We start from the raw sequence: 21,049 nt of genomic DNA, 5'->3' as shown, positions 1-21,049 counted from the left end.
TTTTAACGAGAAATTACTTCATTTCTGTCATATAAATCATATTGTTATAAATATTTTGCTTATAACATTGATAACAAACCATGCAACAATATTAATTTTAAGTTAGAAAAATATCAAAATATTAAATTTGTTATTATTTTAACAAATTATAAACGCAAACACAAAACAAATCAATATATAATTTTTGTAAAACAAATCTCTTTGATACGAGATCTCACAAATGCAAACATTGCCATGGAGGAGACTGTAACCTTGAGGTAAATAATTATGAATTATTGCAATTTTGCCAAAGTTATAATTGCTAGAAATAGCAAAGACCCCCAGAGTATTGATTTGTGGAATTCCTCTTCTGGAAAAAACAATAACTCGTCCCCACAATTAGCTGTGCATTTAGGAAAATTCAATAATCTCTACACAGCATCAGAGCGATATGAGTTCTACAGCAGGGTTATGTTTAAATATCCAAAAATGCACGTTCCTTACACAACATTTGTACGCCAACTTCCACGTCTACAAAACTATCTAACAAAAAATAGTTATTGGAAGAATGCAAACAAAAATGGGGAAAAGTCACAGTTCTTAAATCATTTTGATCTGAAAAAATGGTGTACACTATCTGAAAAAGACAAAAAAACACACCAATTGGCAAACTGCGTGTCATGCGAGTCACAGTCTCTAAAAGAAACAGCTCTCCACAAGTCTGTAAGTGTGCAGGCTTCAAGTATCATTTCAAAAACTCAAGAACTATTCACTGAGGTGAAAAATTTAAAAGGAACAAAACCAGAACATATTATCCGAATTTTAGAACCAGTGATGGAAAAAGAATTCAAAACTTCTATGAAATCTACAGTTTCAAAACAATTCAATCTAATTGAAAAACCAACAAGTGAACAAAAACAAAAACAAAAAATCAAACAAACAAAAGAAAATAAACAAAAGATGCACAGAGTTATTTCAGAAAATTCAAATGACTTGCACAACTTTCTGGCATCTGGCAAATCATTCAGTCAGCTACAAAGAGAGCGTCTTGAAACATATTATGAAACCCCAAGAGGTGCAAAAGAAAGAACTGAAAAGCAAACAAACAAAATTAAAGAGGGAAAAACAAAACTAAAAAATCACGTTGGTAAGGCCCAAAACTACCAACTAAAAAAAGATGAATTTATTGAATTCCTGCAGAATGTCAAACCTGGCTCAGCTATAGTCTGGAGAAGTCTTGCCCTGAAATTTAATCTTCGAAACAGAAATGGAAATATCCCCCAAAATTCAGGTCAAATAATGAAAGTTTTAGCTGAAATAAATGGGATAGATACCAGCAAGCTTAACACACAGATCAGGGTCAGTGGTCGAGACTATTTTCAGAGGGTCAGGAGAGCCAAGATGAGATTTTGCCCAAAAGTTTCAATACCCACACCCCGTCCAGTACGAAAACTACAAAATGAAGTAAAAGAAAAGATCCAAACTAATGAGTTGTACATAGGAGAAAAAATAGTTCCGAAAATATTTAACACAAACAAGATAAGCCCATCAGGAGAGCTTGAAGACAAACATATTACAGTGTATGGGAGAAAAATACCCCTAGAGCTTATTAGGAACAATATGATTCAGGAACAAAGTGAGTTAATAAAAATCAGAACAGATGATGAATACAACAAAATGACAGAAGATGAAATAAAAGTTGCATTTGCTAGCAAATTTAACATAAATGTCCCAGGAACAAAAGAAGATCTAAAAAGATTAGAGAGAACGCGACACCTTAAGCTATGGCATGACCATTCTGATATTTTAAATCACACATATATTTCCTTCATGGTGTCCACTATGTACAATCCAAATCTATATCTGACCAACCAAGAATACTGCCAAAAATTCCCAGACCGCCCTCCTATTGACGTCCAGGCAACAGTGGAAAAGCCACATCTTTATATTCTGGGACAATCCAAAAGTACAGACGCAGATCAATTGTCCTATACATTGTCCAGAATAGAAGATCTTAAGCAGCTGGTTGAACCTGTGGAAATTGGTGGAGTTCCAATATTTGACGTCATGCGAGTGTTTAGTGGGGATGGACCTGCACGTCAATTTGAGGCAGGGCAGCAGCGAGGAGGAAACTTCAGTTGTCTGTGTGGCATTCCATCCAAAGAGCACAGCAACCTTGAATATGCCTTAGGGTTTCATCCTCCATCACTACTAGATCGCTGTGAAGTTTTCAAGGGAGGCTGTCTCTGGAGAAGATTTAGCTTGACCAATCCATCACCATTCTCATTCTCTAACCTAAAGAAAGAAGACTTGTTAGATGAGTTGGAAGCTAGGAAAGTCTACCTTTATCATTTGAATAGACCACAATTAGTAGAAAAACTACAGACCATACTTCATGGAATTCAGCGTCCTCCAGCACTTTATTGTTCAGAGGAAGATATCCTTGACCATTTGTCTTTGTACGAAATCCCTGCTTGTGAACCTTTACACGATATCTCCAATGTTGTCCAACACATTATCACTGAGCTGCCTTCACATTTTGAAGACAAGTCTGTAGAAAGAGAATTCGAAAAATTTTCAACAGCTACAATTGGAGACAAAAATCAGATCCGTGGTTCAGATGCAAGACTTTTTGCAATTAAATTAGCTAAATTTGCCTTGTCCCTGTACAATGAAAAAAGGATTTCCCTTGACATATTGGAGCTGTGCACATCCCTTGTTGAAATCACTGGTATATGCTACATGCATTACAATCAGAGATCACCAAAACAAATATTACGGCTTTACAACCAAACATTCAAATTCAGCTATCTCTGCAAATCAATAATAGGTATACCCAAAAAAATGACTGCTCGGAAATTCTATGGAAGCCATTTTCATTCTCTCACTGTTCATGCACCACAAACAAACAGAATGTTTTGCCTAAGATCCATCATTCCTGAGCAAGAGGAACGGTCATTTGGGGATCTCCGCAATATTTCTTTGCAAACTTCTAACAGGCAATGTGGGAAAGTTATTGACAATGCAATGCTGAGGTTTATAAATCATCAAAAGAATGAAAACAAAGTTGACTATACCAAAATCCAGGAATCCATTATCAGCCACCAAGCAAAACTGCTTCCTGCATTTGGCGACACCATTTTCTCCATTGAATTGTTGAGAAACAGGCCAACGCTTTTCCAGAAGCACTGCGAAAGGATTGCCGACTTCCTTCTCCCTGGTGAAAATCACTGGTGGTCATTTGATGGAAAACACATCATATTCCATGATGGTCCATCTCGTCCAGACTCTTGTGGTGAGCCTATGTTGCAACACTTCTATCTGACAACATCAGAGAAGCAAGCTACACTTCTAAAGGAGACCTGGAACAAATGCATTGAAGAGCTACAGTCTGGAAAATTACAACTTCCTGTCTTGAAAGTGAAACTGTATGAAGATGGAAAACTTACAAAAGTTTTGAAAAATGAAGGTAATTTTTTTAAAATCTATTTCAAACAAGTCAACATCATTTAATTAACTTAGGCCAAAAAAAAATAATTATTGTTTCCTGTCGCCCGACCGACCCTATCTTTTACCCTCCGCCCCTAAAAGTTTCATGGTGGTGATCGGTAACTTCGCCAGAATTTCCCCATAAAGAGAATTGAAAGTGCCCAGTCTTCTGAGTTCACAATCGTGTAAATTAACCTCCATTGGCAAAAGAACGATAGAAAACTAATCTACAGACATTTTTACTGCATAAATTAACCTTGTGGTTATTAACTTGCGACTATCTTATCTTCAGGGGTTATAAATACGGGTGATGCAGCAACATACTGTGTTACAAAAACGATTTTATTACTTTAAATCCTGAGATTACAGTTAGTTAATAACCTGTTATTAGTTAATAATGCAATAAATGTTAAAATTATCATAAAAACTGCTTTCTATATCATCTTGAGAATTAAACAGATCCTCTACATAACTACGGAAGTAAGTGTGTCAAAGGGTTGGACTAATACCCCAAGAACACGAAAGTACAGAGACTGATTTAATTAATAATGACATTAAGCTAATACAATACAGAAATATTTATCTAGAAAAGGATAAATACATTCATACACATGTAAATTAAATTTTGCAAATAATATTGGTTTTTATTTTTAAATAAAAAAATAATCTATTTTTTTTCTTTGCTTGCATGTTGTTTCCTATACATTGCATATGCATCAATAGTACAAAGATCTTTGGAAATTTTAAGTTATCATTAACATACCGTGCACTGTGAATATCCTTCTTTATCATTGTAACGAACATGCTCCATGTTTTTAAAAATAATTTATTTTTTTTCCTATCTACCTACCCTAATTTTTTTGGTCAGGTGACAGGAAACAGGAATATTTTTTGTTTGGCCTTATCAAACAAAGTATAATACCTAAAAATTAGACATACAATTGACTTCAAAGCCGAGTCATAAAATTTAACAAAATTTTTAAATTTCAAATCAGTATCTTTTCATTTTATATTAGGTCTGATCAGTAACAAGGAAAGTGCAACAGATTGTGGAGAGGCAACTGAGATTAATTTAACCTCTGCGGAAGGTAATACAGAATCATGTTCGAAACCACTAATACACCAATAATATACTACATGTATAACTAAGAACATAATTACCTTATGTTATAATTTAAGCAATTTCGTATTACATTAGGTCCACTTAGTGCAGATGAAGTTTCAGTTGAAGGTGACGAGTGTCCCACTACAAGCTCTACATCTGTGAAAGGTAATTAAAAAATCAAACATTCCTTCTAAATATCTTAACTGTCAAGATATGAATACCAGATAGTTAACAGCCGAATGATTCCTAAGATATCAACCATTTTCTCAGCTCCATAACCGTCAGCTAATAATGTATAACTGTAGTAAATGTGTTTCCTGCCAAAATATTAGAATGTACAAATAAATCTCATCTATGACTAATCCTTTTGTATCATATTAGGCCTGTTGCGAATAGGAGAAGGGTCAGACTCATTTGAAAATGATGAAGATGGCGGACTAACTGATATGAATTTTATATCAATATCAGGTAAATTATAAATCAGAAGAATTAGTCTATTAAGCTACATGACCATTGCTTTTAAAGACTAAATACAAAATGAAAATTTAAATTTTCCACATAATTTTCTTCTTTGCACTACCATCTTTTTATAACTTTTTTTTTTTCAAAATTAACCAGCTGACCCAATTTTAATGTCATTTTACGGGTACAATGACTACATTTCTATAATAATCGCTGTAAATCAAATTATAAGGAATAACTTCAATAATGCGTACATGGCCTCAATCCATTTGGTAGTTAGTGAATTTTGTTCTATAACTAAATTAACTTTACAACAGATTTAACAGAAAAACAACAAAACGAGGACCCTTGCAGAGCTCTTGAGAGCAAAACCAGTGAAAGTATCACACATGAGAAAATGTTGACTAATAGAGGTAAGATTAATAAAATCATTTATTATTACGAGTGTGGAATAGTGAAAGGACGAGGCTTTGCCGTGAATCTTGGCCCTGAGGTGGAATTTCACTATCCCACACGAGTATATAATGAATGATTACGTTTCTCACATTATTTTAAATTAAAAAACCATGTCTGACGTTTAAAAGATTACTTTCCGTTTATCCCTCCACATGCTTCAAATAGTGCAAGTCAAAATGAGAGCACACAAAAGTTTTATCAAAAAAATTATGATAAATTGTAATTAACTAAGCAAAACAATTACATAATGAATAATCTCAATCAATTATTTTGCATTTCCCTACAGCAGAAAATGTTTGTTTACGTTTTTAAGCGGCGTAGTAATACGCCTCACATTGCACAAACCGATCTCACACCGGTTATAATGTGAGAAAATGTTTATATTAGATAAAATAAAATTCCAAAAAAGTCAAAAGATTTCAAAACGAAAATTTTTGACTAAATGTCAAAGAAATACAAAAGATTGCCTTAAAAAAAAGCAAAGCTAATTAAATTCTAATTTCCATTTAGAGGATTCTCAGAAAAATACCTTTTGGTCTGTTCTTGATGGTGCCAACAAATCATCAGCAAACTAGTGGGTATTGTTTTTTTAACAAAAAAACACATGTCTCCCCTTCTCCCCAAGGATTGTAATATGGGGCAAATTAAACAATTGAAAATGAATGATGTCAGCTATATGTTACCCAGACCCAGACAACATTTTATTATTTTTTTCTTAATTTGACCTTGAGTAAAACAAGGTCAAGGTCAAATATTATTCAATAGTACACCTTAGTGTATTATTATTGTTCTTTGTTTAAAGTTTGAAGTTCTTCTGTCAAAGTATATTCAGGAGTTGAACAATGAAGTTTTTTTCTAATTTGGCCTTGAAATACAATTTTTAGGTCGAGGTCAAAAATTTTGGTAAGGTTCAACTAGGTTATATACCATCTATCCATGATACAAGTTAAAAGTCTGTATGTTAAAGGAGTCTTGTGTTATGGTCCGGACATTATTTTTTATGAAAAGCTTGACCTTGAAGAACAAAATAGGTCAAGGTCAAAACTTTTGGTGGCGTGCACTCCTTCTCAATACCATCTACCTATGTTCTAAGTTTGAAGTCTTAATGTCAAAGAGTATTAAAGTTATGACCCAGACAAAATTTTAATATTTTTTTCTTAATTTGACCTTGAGTAAAACAAGGTCAAGGTCAAATATTATTCAATAGTACACCTAAGTGTATTATTATTGTTCTTTGTTCAAAGTTTGAAGTCCTTCTGTCAAAGTATATTCAAGAGTTGAACAATGAAGTTTTTTCTAATATGACCTTGAAATAAAAATTCTAGGTCAAGGTCAACAATTTTGGTAAGGTTCAACTAGGTTATATACCATCTATCCATGATACAAGTTAAAAGTTTGTATGTTAAAGGAGTCTTGTGTTATGGTCCAGACAATATTTTTTATGAAAAGCTTGACCTTGAAGTACAAAATAGGTCAAGGTCAAAACTTTTGGTGGCGAGCACTCCTTCTCAATACCATCTACCTATGTTCCAAGTTTGAAGTCTTAATGTCAAAGGGTATTTAAGTTACGGCCTGGACAAATTTGGATGAAGAAGAATAAGAAGAATAAGAAGAAGAATAAGAAGAATAAGAAAGTCGACAAAAACAATATGTCTCCCCTTTGAAAGGGGAGACATAATAACATGACAACCAAGGGGATTTCCAACCAAGGAAATAAAGGTCAGAAAAACAATACTCACCTTTAAAGTTATATGTGTCTGTCCAAAGATCTTTTAAAACAAGACTAGCAAATCCTCTTTGTTGATAGTTCCTAAAACAAATGAAAGATAGTAATGTAACTTAGTTCAATTTCTTCATTTTGAATATAGACAAAGAGGAAACAAAAGAAAGAAAACAGCCCTGTAAAAGAAAACTTTTCAATGAAAACAATGGTAAGGATATTAATCACATTTATTTGAAAAAATAAATGAAAGAAAAGTAAGCAAGCTCATATATCCCATACTCCCCCATTACTTAACAATGCTCCTCACCTCACCTCACCACTGGCACATAAGGCCCGGATACACTACCATCTTTGGCTGGAGCCTAGCTATTCTACCAATCTTATAAAGATCTTTCTTGCTCTGTGGTTCTGCACCATGTTGTTTTTGGTCGGCCTAAATTCCTTCGTCCTTCTGGATGTCATGTGCGGTGGTGCAAATTCTGTTGTCTCTGGCCATCTCACCCTTATGATTTTTTTCAGGCATCTATTGACAATGCTACACATAATAAATGGCAAGGTATGCACGAAACACACAAAATCCTTTAATAAAGATTAGGGTTGGATACCGTTAAGGATGAAACGGTACAATACCATACCGGTATTTTTGAAATGATACGGTATTTTTAACGACACGGTACTAGACCTCAATAAAATAGAATGATAATTATTTTTTTTTTCAATAAAGGTGTTTTTGATCTTTCAGTGTTATAATTTATAAAGATAGTATAATATATTTACAATAACATGAGTTTACAGACTATGTTTATGCTCCAATCTTTTAATAAAAGATTAACAGACAAATAAATTGAATCTGATTCTCAAATGTTTAGTAAAGTTCCTTGTGTTTTCCCCTTTTCATAGGCAAAATAACTGGCAATTGTTGCAAACACCACCATCTGATTTCCTACTGAAATAAGACTAAACAGCCGAGGGCGTTTACCTGGTTGTCAGCCATTGTTTGGTCGCACTAATTGACGAAACATCAGAAAATAGAACGGAAATTTTAAAAAAACTTTTGCGCTTTTTTGTCTTTTTAATTTACATTTATTGTCAGAATAAAATTAAACACTATCATTGTAAATATTTTAGGTTTTTTTTAAATTTATGTATTGATTTATTAAAGTATTGGCAGTCGAATCAAGTATCGTACTAAGAATAGGAAAGCTCATATTTCGTTAATTAGCCTATCCCTTTAATGCGCGGAGAATTCGATTTTAGCGAGTCTGTAATCGTTTTTTAAAATCATTTTAATTGTATAAAAAGGTTTCAAAGATACAGAGATACCGTTATTAGTACCGGTATTAAATGAAACGGTATTTTACCGGTATTTTTAAAGCAAGTATTCTGTACGGTATTGGTACCGTGTACCGGTATCCAACCCTAATAAAGATCACAACTTTTAAAAAAAAATTAAAATCATATCCTAACTACCTGCAAATATGTACATCTATACCTTTGTCTTTAACAACAAACAAATTTTATTTCATCAGCATTAAAGTTTTCTCATGATTTGAGAAATGTTTAAAGGTGTAGGGAGCCACCTTAATCCAAAAATAACAGATATATCTGTGAGCCAATACTCACTAGCAATATGCCGCTCTGACGTGTATATACAAAATAAGCAAAGTCAACAGTTAACAAAGGTATAAAAGTTCATAAAGTACCTATAGCAGAAACTTCCATCTTAAATAATAATCATTTTTTTAGATTTGCAGTGTGATATCCTTTTTTCCAATGATGGAGGCTATACTGAAGCAATGAAAAGTGACATGCCAAATACTAGGATTTTGAGAGCAGCAATAGGAGGTAAGAAAAAAGACCTTTAAAAACACTCACCTCCTTATTTTCATTCTGAACACAAGTCCTTCATTGTGAACCAAAGTCAAATTTCCTTTTACTCTCCTATCATGAGAGGAAAACTTGGCAAAAATTCATTTTTTTTCCACAGCAACACCTAGAAATGAAATTAATTAAACACTGTTTTATTTGCATTTTTAAATAAAGACAATGAAGTATTACATGAAGGAAGGAATTCTATTAAATCATGCAGAAGAAAATTATACCACCAAGACAAGGGTAAAGTCAAATCTTCTTTGCAATGTATAATTTAATTCTATTAGGAGTCTGGAGATGCAACTTTTTATAAAACACATACATTAAATGAAATGATTTTATGATATGTACCATTATTAAAATGTTTCAGATTCTGATGATATGCCTCGAGATCCATGTGATAAAAGGAAAAAAAAGGAAACCCTGCCCGAAAAAGGGAATAATGAAAAGGGTAAGGCTTGTTTGAAGTACCATCTTCACTGCATTTTCAGAGTTCTATTTATATTGTCTTCTTAATTTAAAACTGGAAATAAATTACTAATATTAACTGCAATCATAATTCAACTCTAGAGACGTAAGGAGACATTCATCTTAATATATACTAAAACATATTCTCCCCTTTCAACCCAGATGATTATCACCTACTTTAGATTGTTGGATTTCATTTTTAATTTCTGTTTCACAGAAAATAAATCATAATACCCCATTCAAATTTCAAAAGCAAGAATTGTTATGTTCAGCCTACATTTTAAAATTCCATAATTTGCAATGTGTCAATTTTTTGCAATTAAATAGGGGAAAACCCAAAATTGATATTGAGAGAGTTATGTAATTTGTACATGACGTACGGTACTTACTTTTTTCATACCTTTGTTTCCACATTTAGAAAACCTTCAGGAATCTTTCACCTATAAGGTATCTTGCCTTCTGCCAGGTGATCCTACAATTTATGAGTATTCCAAATACAGACGGCTTTTGAAGCAGCAACCAACGGACAAAACACTACAACATTCCTATGAGGTGGCTTTTGCCAAGCTCCAACTTGCTGTGAGCAGGCGCCATTATGAGTTGAAGAGTATCAACAAAGATGACGCTCTAATAAGATATGCAGAAGAATTGATGAGGCAATGGAAAATGTACTTCTATTAGCATCCCTTAAAATGTATACACTTAAACATTTTGTCATACACTTGATCTACATCAGATGATAGTAATGAATGAAATATAAAGAAATTTCAAACAATCTGGTTGTTATATGTATTTTGTAATTAATTAAAACACACCTAATGCATAACCTAATTAACTGAATCAATGGGAAACATTCAAATTACATGAAATTTGAACTTGGCTACTAACACTTGTAAAACAGGATGACTATGCCCTCAAATTTTACTGAATATCAAACCCATCCCAAAATGCATTAAGTGAAATGACTGCTTTTTGCCAGTTTTTGGTGGGTAAATTTACCTTAGGCCTAAAAAAAATAAAAGAGTAACATGACCTAACCTTCAAAATGCCCCTATCCTGCCATTTCTAAATGTCTGTATTTATCCGATTGTGATTTTTACATTATTTTTATTCAAAACCCTTTTTTAAATATGACACAAACAAACATTCTTAGGATTCATGCAGAAAAAAGATGTTAAAAAAAAATCCATATCTACCTAACCTAATTCTTTCATCAGCGTTATCCTAAATTAGGAGTAGATCTATATTCTGAACAAATGATGGTGAAGAAATTGATAATTATCTTTAATAATAAAAAGAGGATTTACCAACCGAGTTTGGTTAACCCTACATATAATCATCTTTATAAGATTTTGAGTGTCACTACAACTTTAAAGGTACAATCTATTCATGTAACTTTTTGTGTTGAATGTATATACATGTAATTTGGGAATATCTTGCAATTAGATAATAGTTACCTATATATACTGTTGGATACAGTTTTCAATGAAGCGGTACGATAACATACCACTATTTTTTAAATGATATGGTACTATATATATATATATATATATATATTATATAAATGACAGAATTTTATAACAAATATGCTTAAACCATCATGTCGTTCTGTTTACATTTCTGAATCAACCTTAAATTAATGTAATCGGGTTAACATACATGCTGTGTTTAATCCATAGATGTTGTATGTACTACATATGTAGTAGCCTGGGTTTCCACCTTTCCTTGGCAAAGTATCTGTCGGTGACAATAATAATATACACCCCATTTCCTTGTGAATTTAAAATGCAACCAAACTGACTGCTGACCAATTCACATGGTTGCCAGGACCCATTATTGTTTACATTACGCGATCACACTAAATGACGAAACATCAGGAATTACAGGAAATAGATAGGGATGCACATCACATTTTTTCTTTTCTTATACCGTTTATTTACAATTTTTACAGATTATCCTAAAACGATTTGAAAACATATTAAAATTTTCAATCTTCTGCTTATGATTCTCCTGCATTTAGCTGTTTTATTGGGTTTCATCGGGTACTACTAATACCATGTCCATACAATTTTACATCTAAGTTTAACAAATAGAAAAAATGCAACTTTTTCATATATAAAAGGTAATCAAACATATACTGTATTCGATAAATTGCTTTTCCCACCAAATTTTGTATATACTTGACTTTGACCTGTGCCTACACGGGTTGTCATTGCATATGAAATCGGACATTTATGAAATAGATACATCGACCCACAATATTGTTGACATTTACATAACCAAGCTTTAACCCTACAATAATGCTATTAATTTCACTACTCTCTGCTTTTAAATAAGAATAATCTGTGTCTTAAATGCCTCCCATATACCAGCTGTATACCCGTTATGTAGCAGAAAATTGCAGAATCGCTCCAAAACAATTTTGGGGTAAATTAATGAAGTCGCATTAAAAATAATGATTATTTATTCCTTAAGTGTACTCGGCTGCGATTAAACTATTTATTTTAACACATTTCTGCAAAGCCAGGAGATATAAGTTAATGCATGATTTTTTTAGAAACAGAAAATGCATATAAAACATGAAATGCGAAATATCTGACACTAAGAAAAGAAGAATACACTTTGATCCCAAGTTTCAGATGTGCAATCTGATGTGTTGAAATTGAAGGATTTATATATCTTTACATGTATTCTGTGATGGTGCCTATTCATGATTAAAATAAGTCCAAATTCTTAATGGTTCCTCAACGCATTTTTGAAAAGTTTTGCATACAAGCCTGACCTATTGTAATCCTAAGATATTGGTTTCTTGCACATTTATTTCAACTTAAAATGACATCGGCTAAGTTTTTCTGTTTTTTGTTTGTTTGTTTTGTTTATTTGGGTTTTTTTTGTTTTTTTTGGGGGGGGGGGGGCATTTAATGCTATTCAAATGAACAATAATCGAACTTGGGGCCTGCATTTCAGTTTACTGAAACAAACTGTACTAAAGCAACTGCGATAGACATCCAAGTTTAGCTATATAAGCAGTTTACTATGTATACACAGGGTACATATTGATATTTCGAATTGGACTAATGATTCATTCCGATTGTAAACAAGTCAGCATGTCAGTGAATATGGACCAAAGACATCGTTTACCAGAGTTAACTAGATATTTATTTTATGATAATATGTCGCAAATAATGATTAATCACCGAATATTACAGTTTTAATCCGACGACAAAGCAAGTGCTATTTCTACACAATCCTACATGCATGGGTGATTCGGTGTTGATTACTAGAATATTGAGCAATAATACAAACATGACAAGTCAATGGCTACATATAAAATAGTCTCATTCATCATGTTATCTTACCTAAATAAATTGTTTAGCCCAAATCCCCGCAAACTCTTCGTGTATTCACACAGACTCTTCTCGCACCTGTCATGTCTTCCTCCTCGGCCATGTGCGTTTTCCAAGCGTCGCGAGAACACGGATACGCAACCAAACGATACGAATAATATATTAATATTTCGTTTAGATAATAAATTTTAGCAAAATATTGTTGAGAAAACGTGTTATTTTTTAAGAAATATAAAATAGAATGGTTACTTTTGAATTTATTGCTTAAAAAAAACTATTTTGGAGATTTTAGAGATTGTCTCATTAATATTCATGAGATAGGCGGGGCTATGTGACATATGGCGCGAGCTCATTTTCCATGTCCTGCCTTAACGTAGCTGAGCAGACATACAAAATATTTTTTTCTGCTTGCTTTTAGGCGTTGAGATTAAATATCTAAGCGTTCGTAGATTAAGGAAAATCAGTTAAATTGTGTGTCTTGTTTTCAAAATTATATAGCCGCTGGTCATATTACCGCATACAAGTGCATGAATAAAGTATTCATGGGAGAGAGAGAGAGAGAGAGAGAGAGAGAGAGAGAGAGAGAGAGAGAGAGAGAGAGAGAGAGAGAGAGAGAGAGAGAGAGAGAGAGAGAGAGAGAGAGAGAGAGGTTTTCAATCAAATCGCTGTTGCAATCGGTGGTTATGATACTGTAATAGGACATAATCATGCTTATGCCTTTCTGCATTGACGCCTCAAAATACGTTATAATAGATTATCTGAGAGAGAGAGAAAGAGAGAGAGAGAGAGAGAGAGAGAGAATTAAAGCATGATAAGCTGTAACACTTTTTCACTATATTAAGCTGGTGTTCTTTGTAGTCTTAGAACAGTTTACACTCGAAATCTGTGTTTGAAATGGCGGTTGTGATGCTGAAATAGAACTTTATCGTGCTAATGCCGTTATGCCATTTTGACTCGGAAACACAAATTTTAGGACTAGATAATATATATGCGAGCAAGAGAGAGAGAGAGAGAGAGAGAGAGAGAGAGAGCAGGGTGGGCAGATTTACAATAATAGAACTAGATCATTACAACATTACTTAGCCGTGCAACAGAAGATATATTACATATGTATTAAAAGAGAAAGAGTGAAAGGTCAGACAATAAAAATTATTCTTCGCCGATTGTTACCTATTTTGATTTCAGCAAATGGTAGGAGAGAGAGAGAGAGAGAGAGAGAGAGAGAGAGAGAGAGAGAGATTATTTATCCAACTTTTTTGAATCAATTGAATGCGGAACAAATAAGATGATGAATATGAAAATCATTCTAATACGTTATTTATATTGTTGTCAATAAAAATAATACTTAAGTTTTCTCTTTTAATAAATATTCTCAAGATCATGGATTCCTGTATACGGATATTACGTAATGTCATACACAAGGTGCCAGACTGACAATTTACAAGGTTGAATTGCGACATTCAAACCTCTTGATCTGCTGAAAGTATGTATACTATACACAGATACTGCCTCGCTAATCTTTCTGTGAAGTAAAACCTCAAAGACATTATAAAGTCCTGACCGGGTATCTCTCTATTTTGAAAAGTAAAATAATCATGTTAAGAATCATGGGGTTTTTCATTGTTGAAAAAAAATGTCCACCGCATTTAGAAATTAAAATTTTTGTGGAGTCTGCCTTAAGTTTAAGTACCAATTTTTAACCGACTTTCTAATATTGTCTAAAATGTGATCTGTGAGTTTCCGAAGTTCAAAAGAAGCTAAATATCAAATAAATAAAACTTAAGAATATACAATTAAATAAATTGTGTTAAATCTGAAATATGTGTTATTTAATAATTAAAAGACAATGTTTTGGGCCTTAAAATATTCTCAGTAATTATTAGCAGTTCTCAGTACCAACAGTAAATCTCAGTAAATATCAGTAATTATCAGAGCTCACAGCAAAAGCATCAGTAAATATCAGTAAATATCAGAACCAACAGCAATTATCAGTAACAGCAGTAAAATTATCAGTAAATATCAGCAATTCTCAGCACTAACAGTACAATATCAGTAAATATCAGAAATTATCAGTAAAAAATGGCACTTTCAGTACTTTTTAGAGCCAGTAGTGATACTACAGTCATGAACATGAATAGTATAGAACAAAACACAAACTTATACATGTATATATACATAGGAAGTGTTACAGAACATAGATGATTGATCTATATCTGGGTTCTTAAATTGAATCATATATCATGAACATATTATATTATTGTTTCTTTGTTCAAGGCATTTCAGATGATATATGTAGGTCATGATCCCAAGTGCTCTTCCTGAAATTATCAAATATCGTAAAAACCATTGAGATCCCCACCTGAATCGAAAGATATGATTCCTCCTTTGGTCCTGGCGCATCAGATCATTATGGCATGTAAGTCATGACCCTAAGGGGTCATCCTGACCCCCTTAGAATCAGAAATTGTCAATTACCTTTAAATTATTGATGTTTGATGATCCTGTTTCTATTTAATCTTTATTATTATATCTCCCGAATGAAATTTGGAGACTCATCGTTTTTGTACGGTTCTTAATACATGTATTATTATTCTTCGTCACCTTCTTTCCCGCTCTGAATTTGTTTCTCCGAGATGGCTGAACAGAATTGTACAATACTCTAGGATATGATAGGCCTGCAATTCTAGTTGTGCACCCTGGTGTGATTTTTCTCATTTTGGGTTAGACAACCACTTTCGGGGGGGGGGGGGGGGGGGGGGGTCAAAAGGTTGTGGGATCTAACATTGAACCTTGTAGGAAGAATCGTAGACTCTATTGTAAATGGTAACTTGAAAACAGACAAAGATAATAATATAGGGTTTTCATAATCATATACATGTATTAACTGTTACTGGCAATATATAGGGTTTATTAGATCTGACCCCTGGGGTCATCCCCACCCCCAGGAATTTAAAATTACCATATATCTTAGACACTGTTATAATCATGACCCCTAAACCATATATATTCATGTTTCTGATGTCAAGGGGCATCAAATGTTATGTAGGTCATGGGCCCTGTGGGTGGTCCTGACCCCCTCAAACAGCAAGTCCCTTAATATCTTCAAAACAGTTGAGATCCCCACCCTTAAACCATATATATTCTTTTTCCTCGTGTCAAGGGGCAACAAACGGGGATGGCCCCGGGGGTGGTCATGACCCCTCTCGAACAGGAAGTGCACGAATATCTCGAAAACGGTTGAGATCCCCACCCCTTAACCATAAAAATTCTTGATCCTTAAAGGGCATCAAAAGGGATGTAGGTAATAGGCCTTAGGGTTAAATTTAATTTTTAAAAACCGTAATGCATATCTATGGAACAGTTCCTATCATATCCCAAGATAAGATGTGTCTATCTATTAAATCATAAAAGGAGTTCTAGGATCTATGTTTCTTTGAAGTGATAAACGTCAATTTTCTGCTACTTTTTTACTCTCTGGATGAAATTTAAATTTTTAAAACCTTACTGCACATCTATAGAACAGCCCCAATTATATCCCAAGAGATGACGTAGCTACTCCAAAAGTTGTAAGAGGAAATCTGGGAACCACACTTTCTTATAAAAAAACGTCATTTTTTGTTGCCCACTGATCCCCTTAATAAAAAAAAAAATTCTGAAACCTGATCACACTTCAATATGACACCCCCAATCATATTCTAGAAGATCATTTGGCTACCGCCAAAAAAAAATGACGTTTTTGGAAACCAGTTTTTTTGTTTAAAAAATCGTCATTTTTCAGCCATTAAATGACCCCCGGGACAAAATTGAAAATTCCGAAACCTTAATTATAGCGCATCTGTAAGATACCCTAAAACATAATCCAAAAGATGATTTGTCTACTGTTGAAAATGTAGGAGGAGTTCGAGGAAGAAGGTTTTTTTGGTGAAAAAACGTCATTTTTTACCAATTATTTGACCCCCAGAACTAACAGAGAATTTTTGAAACCTTTTTACAAAACAACATGATACCCCAAATCAAACTCTAAGAGTTTAATTTGCTGGTTTATAAGATGTAAGAGCAGTTTGAGAAAGTAAAACGTGACAGACGGACGGACAGAGGGACGGACGGACGGAACAGGGTAACAACAATAAACCCGAACTTTCTTTAGAAAGTGCGGGTATAATAAATCTCATTAAAGCTTTAAAAGCAATAACCATAAGCAGGAACGTATATACTAACGGGATGGGCAGCTTCTACATTCGTCATGTTTACTTCCCATGATATCACGCGAGCCTTGACAAGTTTGTAGAACTATGTTCCATCCCAGTAAAATATGTAGGTTTTTTAAGCGATCTGGTTAGACCATCGTTGGCGAGGCACTGTACTCGAGAACTTGTGTCTCAATTTGTTATAAGCACCGAATGATTTACCAAAGATCACACATGTGTTTTCTTTTAAAGTTCATATTTACAAGCACTGCGATTGGATCAGCTACTCGCAGCTGCAGCCAATCATAAAACGGAGCTCGTTACCTAGTTTTCGCAATGAAATCCGCCAAGGGTTTAAGGGGAGCAAAGTGGACCGAAAACCCTTGGCTAGCAAAGATGTCGAGCCAGAAGCATCTGTGTATGAATTCAGATGGTCTGATGACACCCAAACTTTATCCAGAAAAACTGTCTTGCCATTGAAATGGTCAATAAAAGAAGCCCAAGTTTCTAAATCAGCCCTAGAGTCCTTATTCTATCTTATGTAGAATTTTGGGTTAGACAAACCACATGTTAGGTTGATCAAACGACGAAGAAATGTTCGACCTGGGAGAACCACAGAGCAAGCAAAATTCAAAAGGCCTATGATTGACTGCATTATTTAAAAGTGAACTTTTTACACCTTTTGAATAAGTTAAGTTTGTCATTTATTTTTTGGATCTTATCTACTGGAAGCCGGCACTCCATTTTCACTGAATCAACTTCTATACCATAAATGACAATATTGGTCGTAGGTGCATAAGTTTTTTCCATTTTTATTGGCATTCCAATTTTTTTTTACATAGAAATGAAAAACTAGCAAGATCGTTTCTACAGGTTATCGAATTTGGGGATCCCACAAAGAAAAAATCATCTAAAACATGGGACATACCCATCCACTTGAAGACATTTTCCATGACCCATTGGAGAACAGAGCTAAATGATTCAAAGATTTGACAGCTACATGTACTACTTGCTCCCATAGCAAGTTTTCAATAAAAATTCCAATAAAAATAAAAAAAGCATCAGTCCATTGCTGAATTAACATTGGCAATTTGGGCTTTGATGACCCTTGCTGGACAATAAGGGACCCAGAAGATATGTTTAACGAAATAGGATCTTTTCGACGCTGCAACAGCAAACCTAAATCAATAAATTGATTTGCCCAGACCTTAGCTTTTAATCGATGAGATGTTGCAGCCCCAAGAGGAATCCCATCAGATAAATATATAACATTTTTAAGATTGACAGTTGCTGGCTCGCCTTGACCGTCTTGTTGTAACAGCGCACTAACTAAGTATAAATATTTTGCTGAGGCTGGTTGTCACTAACTGTTGATGTTGTTGTTAGCTGTCTTGCCATTGGATGAGCGTGGGCGTCGGTATCACCCTGGTTTTGAACACATGGCTGCAGGATTTCCATGGTGTCATCACTCGAATTTGTCTGGTTTTGTGACATAGTTTGTGATTGTCTTAAGATTGAAGCAGCTAATAAGTCGTAATTAATAGCATCACTCGACACTGGTTCTGCTTGAGTAACTGGTTCATCAGACACTGGTTCTTTTTGAAGATCTTAGTCATCATTTCGTGGTACTTTTGCCGGTCTCCTCCTTTTTGTTGACCGTCCATCTAAAGCCCGCCTAGGCATGGTTTAACTGAAGTGAAATTTTTATACTTATTAATAAACATGCTTAACTACCAGAGTATTAACCTTTGAGGACTAATTGACAATTTGTTTCTTTTCATGGATGGTTGTATCTTATATATGAAAAACATGTAACCATCCTTTAAAACAAGCATTACTTGACTTCTGTGATACACCTTTGTATCCAAGTAGTAACTTAGAAATCTTAGACTTTGTATATATGTTTTCATATTTCTTTTGATATAAATTCTTATAACTTGCATGACTTGACTTCTGTGATACTCTTGTATCCAAGTAGTTACTTAAAAATCTTAGACTTTGTATATGTTTTCTTATTTCTTTTGATATTAACACATACATTAAACAGATGATGGCTTACTTAGATATAGCCAATCTGCTCATGCTTCAACTTAAAAAAAGCTTTAATCAGAATATAACTTAGAATTCTGACAGCTCTTAAATAAGCAGAAATCATATACTTTGAATTCTTATTTCTTTAATAACATATATATACATAAAAACAGATGATGGCATACTTAGATATAGCCAATCCAATCGTGTCTCAGCTTCGATAAAAGTTTGTATAATAGACATTAACTTCATTTTGTTTGGCCACTCTTGCAATTATTTATGTATCAATCTATAAAATCTTACCACTCCTACATTACATTGAAACAGGATTACAGTACTGTAGATAAACTGTACAGATTGAATCGAATATTATTAAAATGTCTTTATAGAATATTTCCAAAATTTTATTCCTTATGCTTATGTAAACAAAAAATTACCATGTTAGGTATGCATACTCATTTGCTTAGAAATCACTCAAGTTATACTCATTAACATTTTCTTAACAATCTTTTTAAATTTTTCTTTGACAAACTTATTTTAATTTACTGGCCTTAAGTTTTTGAACTCTGTTATGCACTCCATATTTTATGCTCCTCAAGTATTTGACCATGGGTGCTGGATAACATCCATCCGAATCTACCCCAAGGTGAACTCCATCTCGCCCAAGGTATACCAAATTAGTCCAAAATCCTCTATATTTCAAGAAACGGACATGCTCCTCACAACTTGTCAAATGTTCCAAGTGTTTGTTTATAATGACCTCCTCGTTATAACAGGTGATTTCCGAGGGTCGCGGCGCAACAGTTGACCAATAATCACAAATTTTACACCATATCCATGTATCAAATAGTTCGCAAATGAAAAAATGTTTTGTGCAATGACATGTGCTGGTCGAGTCGTCGCATCGTTACCCCCTATATTAAGAACACATAAAGTAGGAACTGCCGAAAAATCTGGACGAGTTAGTCCGTAAATAGACAAACCCCTTGGCCCCGAAACCACACACTAAGTTTTTCTTCATCGAGACCCAAATTTTCATACACAGGGTTTTGTAAAATAAATCGTTCCAATCGTTTTACATAAGAGTGTTCATTAATGCACATTAATGCACACTGATGTTGGACCCGCCATTTTGACTGTTTACAAAATGTCAGTACATACCCCGGGCGTAGCTGCAGGTCTGTAGCTCCCGGTCCGAAAAAATTCGGATGGACGACCTGGGAGCTACAGTGCCTCCCATAATAAAAATATGCAATTTACGGCGCACAAAAAAGTGCGCTGGCTTTGGACTGATTAACCTTATTTCCAAACACATTCTGTACAAATATTTGATTTCAAAAAATTCCTCGGACATTTTACTACAGATATCGTCACTTCACTTGCCTCTGATATTCTTTTAAACACCATCACCAGTCCCGTAAAGTGAAGTGGAACAGTTTGTTTACACGTGAAAACGGCGACTCTCGATCTCGACGTAAATTAATATACTTCGTTTTCCGAGGTCGGTTAGCATGTTCAATAGAAAGTCTGAGGCAAGTAAAGTGATGATATCAGTAGTAAATTTCGTGGTACTAACTGTTTTTACAGAGTTTGTGTGCAAATAAGGTTAATCTAAATCTAGCGCAATTTTTTGTGCGCCGTAAATTGCAGATATTTACTATGGGAGGCACTGTAGCTCCCAGGTCGTCCATCCGAATTTTTTCAGACCGGGAGCTACAGACCTGCAGCGAACCCCCTGATGGTAAAAACTTACACTGCAAACCTATTTTAACACTAAATTTTAACCAAATAACAAAGTTCCAAAGCAAATCCTCCCGCGTCCAATACTTCTCAAACGCAGCACAGTTAAGGCTGTCAATAAACTCCGTTCAGACAAAAAGTACGGGAAATGTGCATTATGACATCACAGTATATTACAAACCTCGAAAGT

At 34.0% G+C, this 21,049-nt stretch overlaps 1 protein-coding gene and 1 long non-coding RNA gene across 4 annotated transcripts; one reads left to right on the top strand and one right to left on the bottom strand.

Annotated features, from left to right (window-relative positions):
• Nucleotides 1-267: 267 nt before the first annotated feature.
• Nucleotides 268-10,329, top strand: LOC105322753 (uncharacterized). Its single transcript, XM_066082185.1, has 12 exons — nucleotides 268-3,448; nucleotides 4,485-4,556; nucleotides 4,667-4,738; nucleotides 4,955-5,041; nucleotides 5,353-5,448; nucleotides 6,002-6,062; nucleotides 7,170-7,210; nucleotides 7,360-7,422; nucleotides 8,961-9,059; nucleotides 9,258-9,329; nucleotides 9,457-9,537; nucleotides 9,973-10,329. The coding sequence occupies exons 1-12, from the start codon at nucleotides 268-270 to the stop codon at nucleotides 10,233-10,235; spliced, it is 4,188 nt and encodes a 1,395-aa protein (XP_065938257.1). The 3' UTR covers nucleotides 10,236-10,329.
• Nucleotides 2,137-13,277, bottom strand: LOC109617128 (uncharacterized). 3 transcript variants are annotated; one of them, XR_010713127.1, is made up of 10 exons: nucleotides 12,914-13,277; nucleotides 9,944-10,026; nucleotides 9,090-9,207; nucleotides 7,522-7,737; nucleotides 7,231-7,301; nucleotides 4,630-4,729; nucleotides 4,319-4,390; nucleotides 3,057-3,341; nucleotides 2,367-2,530; nucleotides 2,137-2,274 (listed from the first exon to the last, which is right to left on the bottom strand). It is a non-coding gene; the product is annotated as an uncharacterized lncRNA (long non-coding RNA). The 3 variants fall into 3 exon arrangements; XR_010713126.1 differs by lacking the exon at nucleotides 4,319-4,390; XR_010713128.1 differs by lacking the exon at nucleotides 4,319-4,390 and having other exon boundaries at nucleotides 9,955-10,026.
• Between the last annotated feature and the right edge of the window lie 7,772 nt (nucleotides 13,278-21,049).

This window comes from Magallana gigas, chromosome 4, assembly GCF_963853765.1.
Source record: "Magallana gigas chromosome 4, xbMagGiga1.1, whole genome shotgun sequence".
In the NCBI taxonomy this organism is placed as follows: Eukaryota; Metazoa; Mollusca; class Bivalvia; order Ostreida; family Ostreidae; genus Magallana; species Magallana gigas.
The sequence above is the reverse complement of the archived record's forward strand: the minus strand, read 5'-3'. Positions and strand labels throughout refer to the sequence as shown.

Excerpts from the sequence above, each read along its gene's own strand:
- LOC105322753 (XM_066082185.1), top strand. The coding sequence starts at position 268 with ATGAATTATTGCAATTTTGCCAAAGTTATAATTGCTAGAAATAGCAAA. Across the intron at positions 3,449-4,484 it reads AAAAGTTTTGAAAAATGAAG|GTCTGATCAGTAACAAGGAA; the intron begins GTAATTTTTTTA and ends ATTTTATATTAG. Across the intron at positions 7,211-7,359 it reads TTCCAACCAAGGAAATAAAG|ACAAAGAGGAAACAAAAGAA; the intron begins GTCAGAAAAACA and ends TTTTGAATATAG.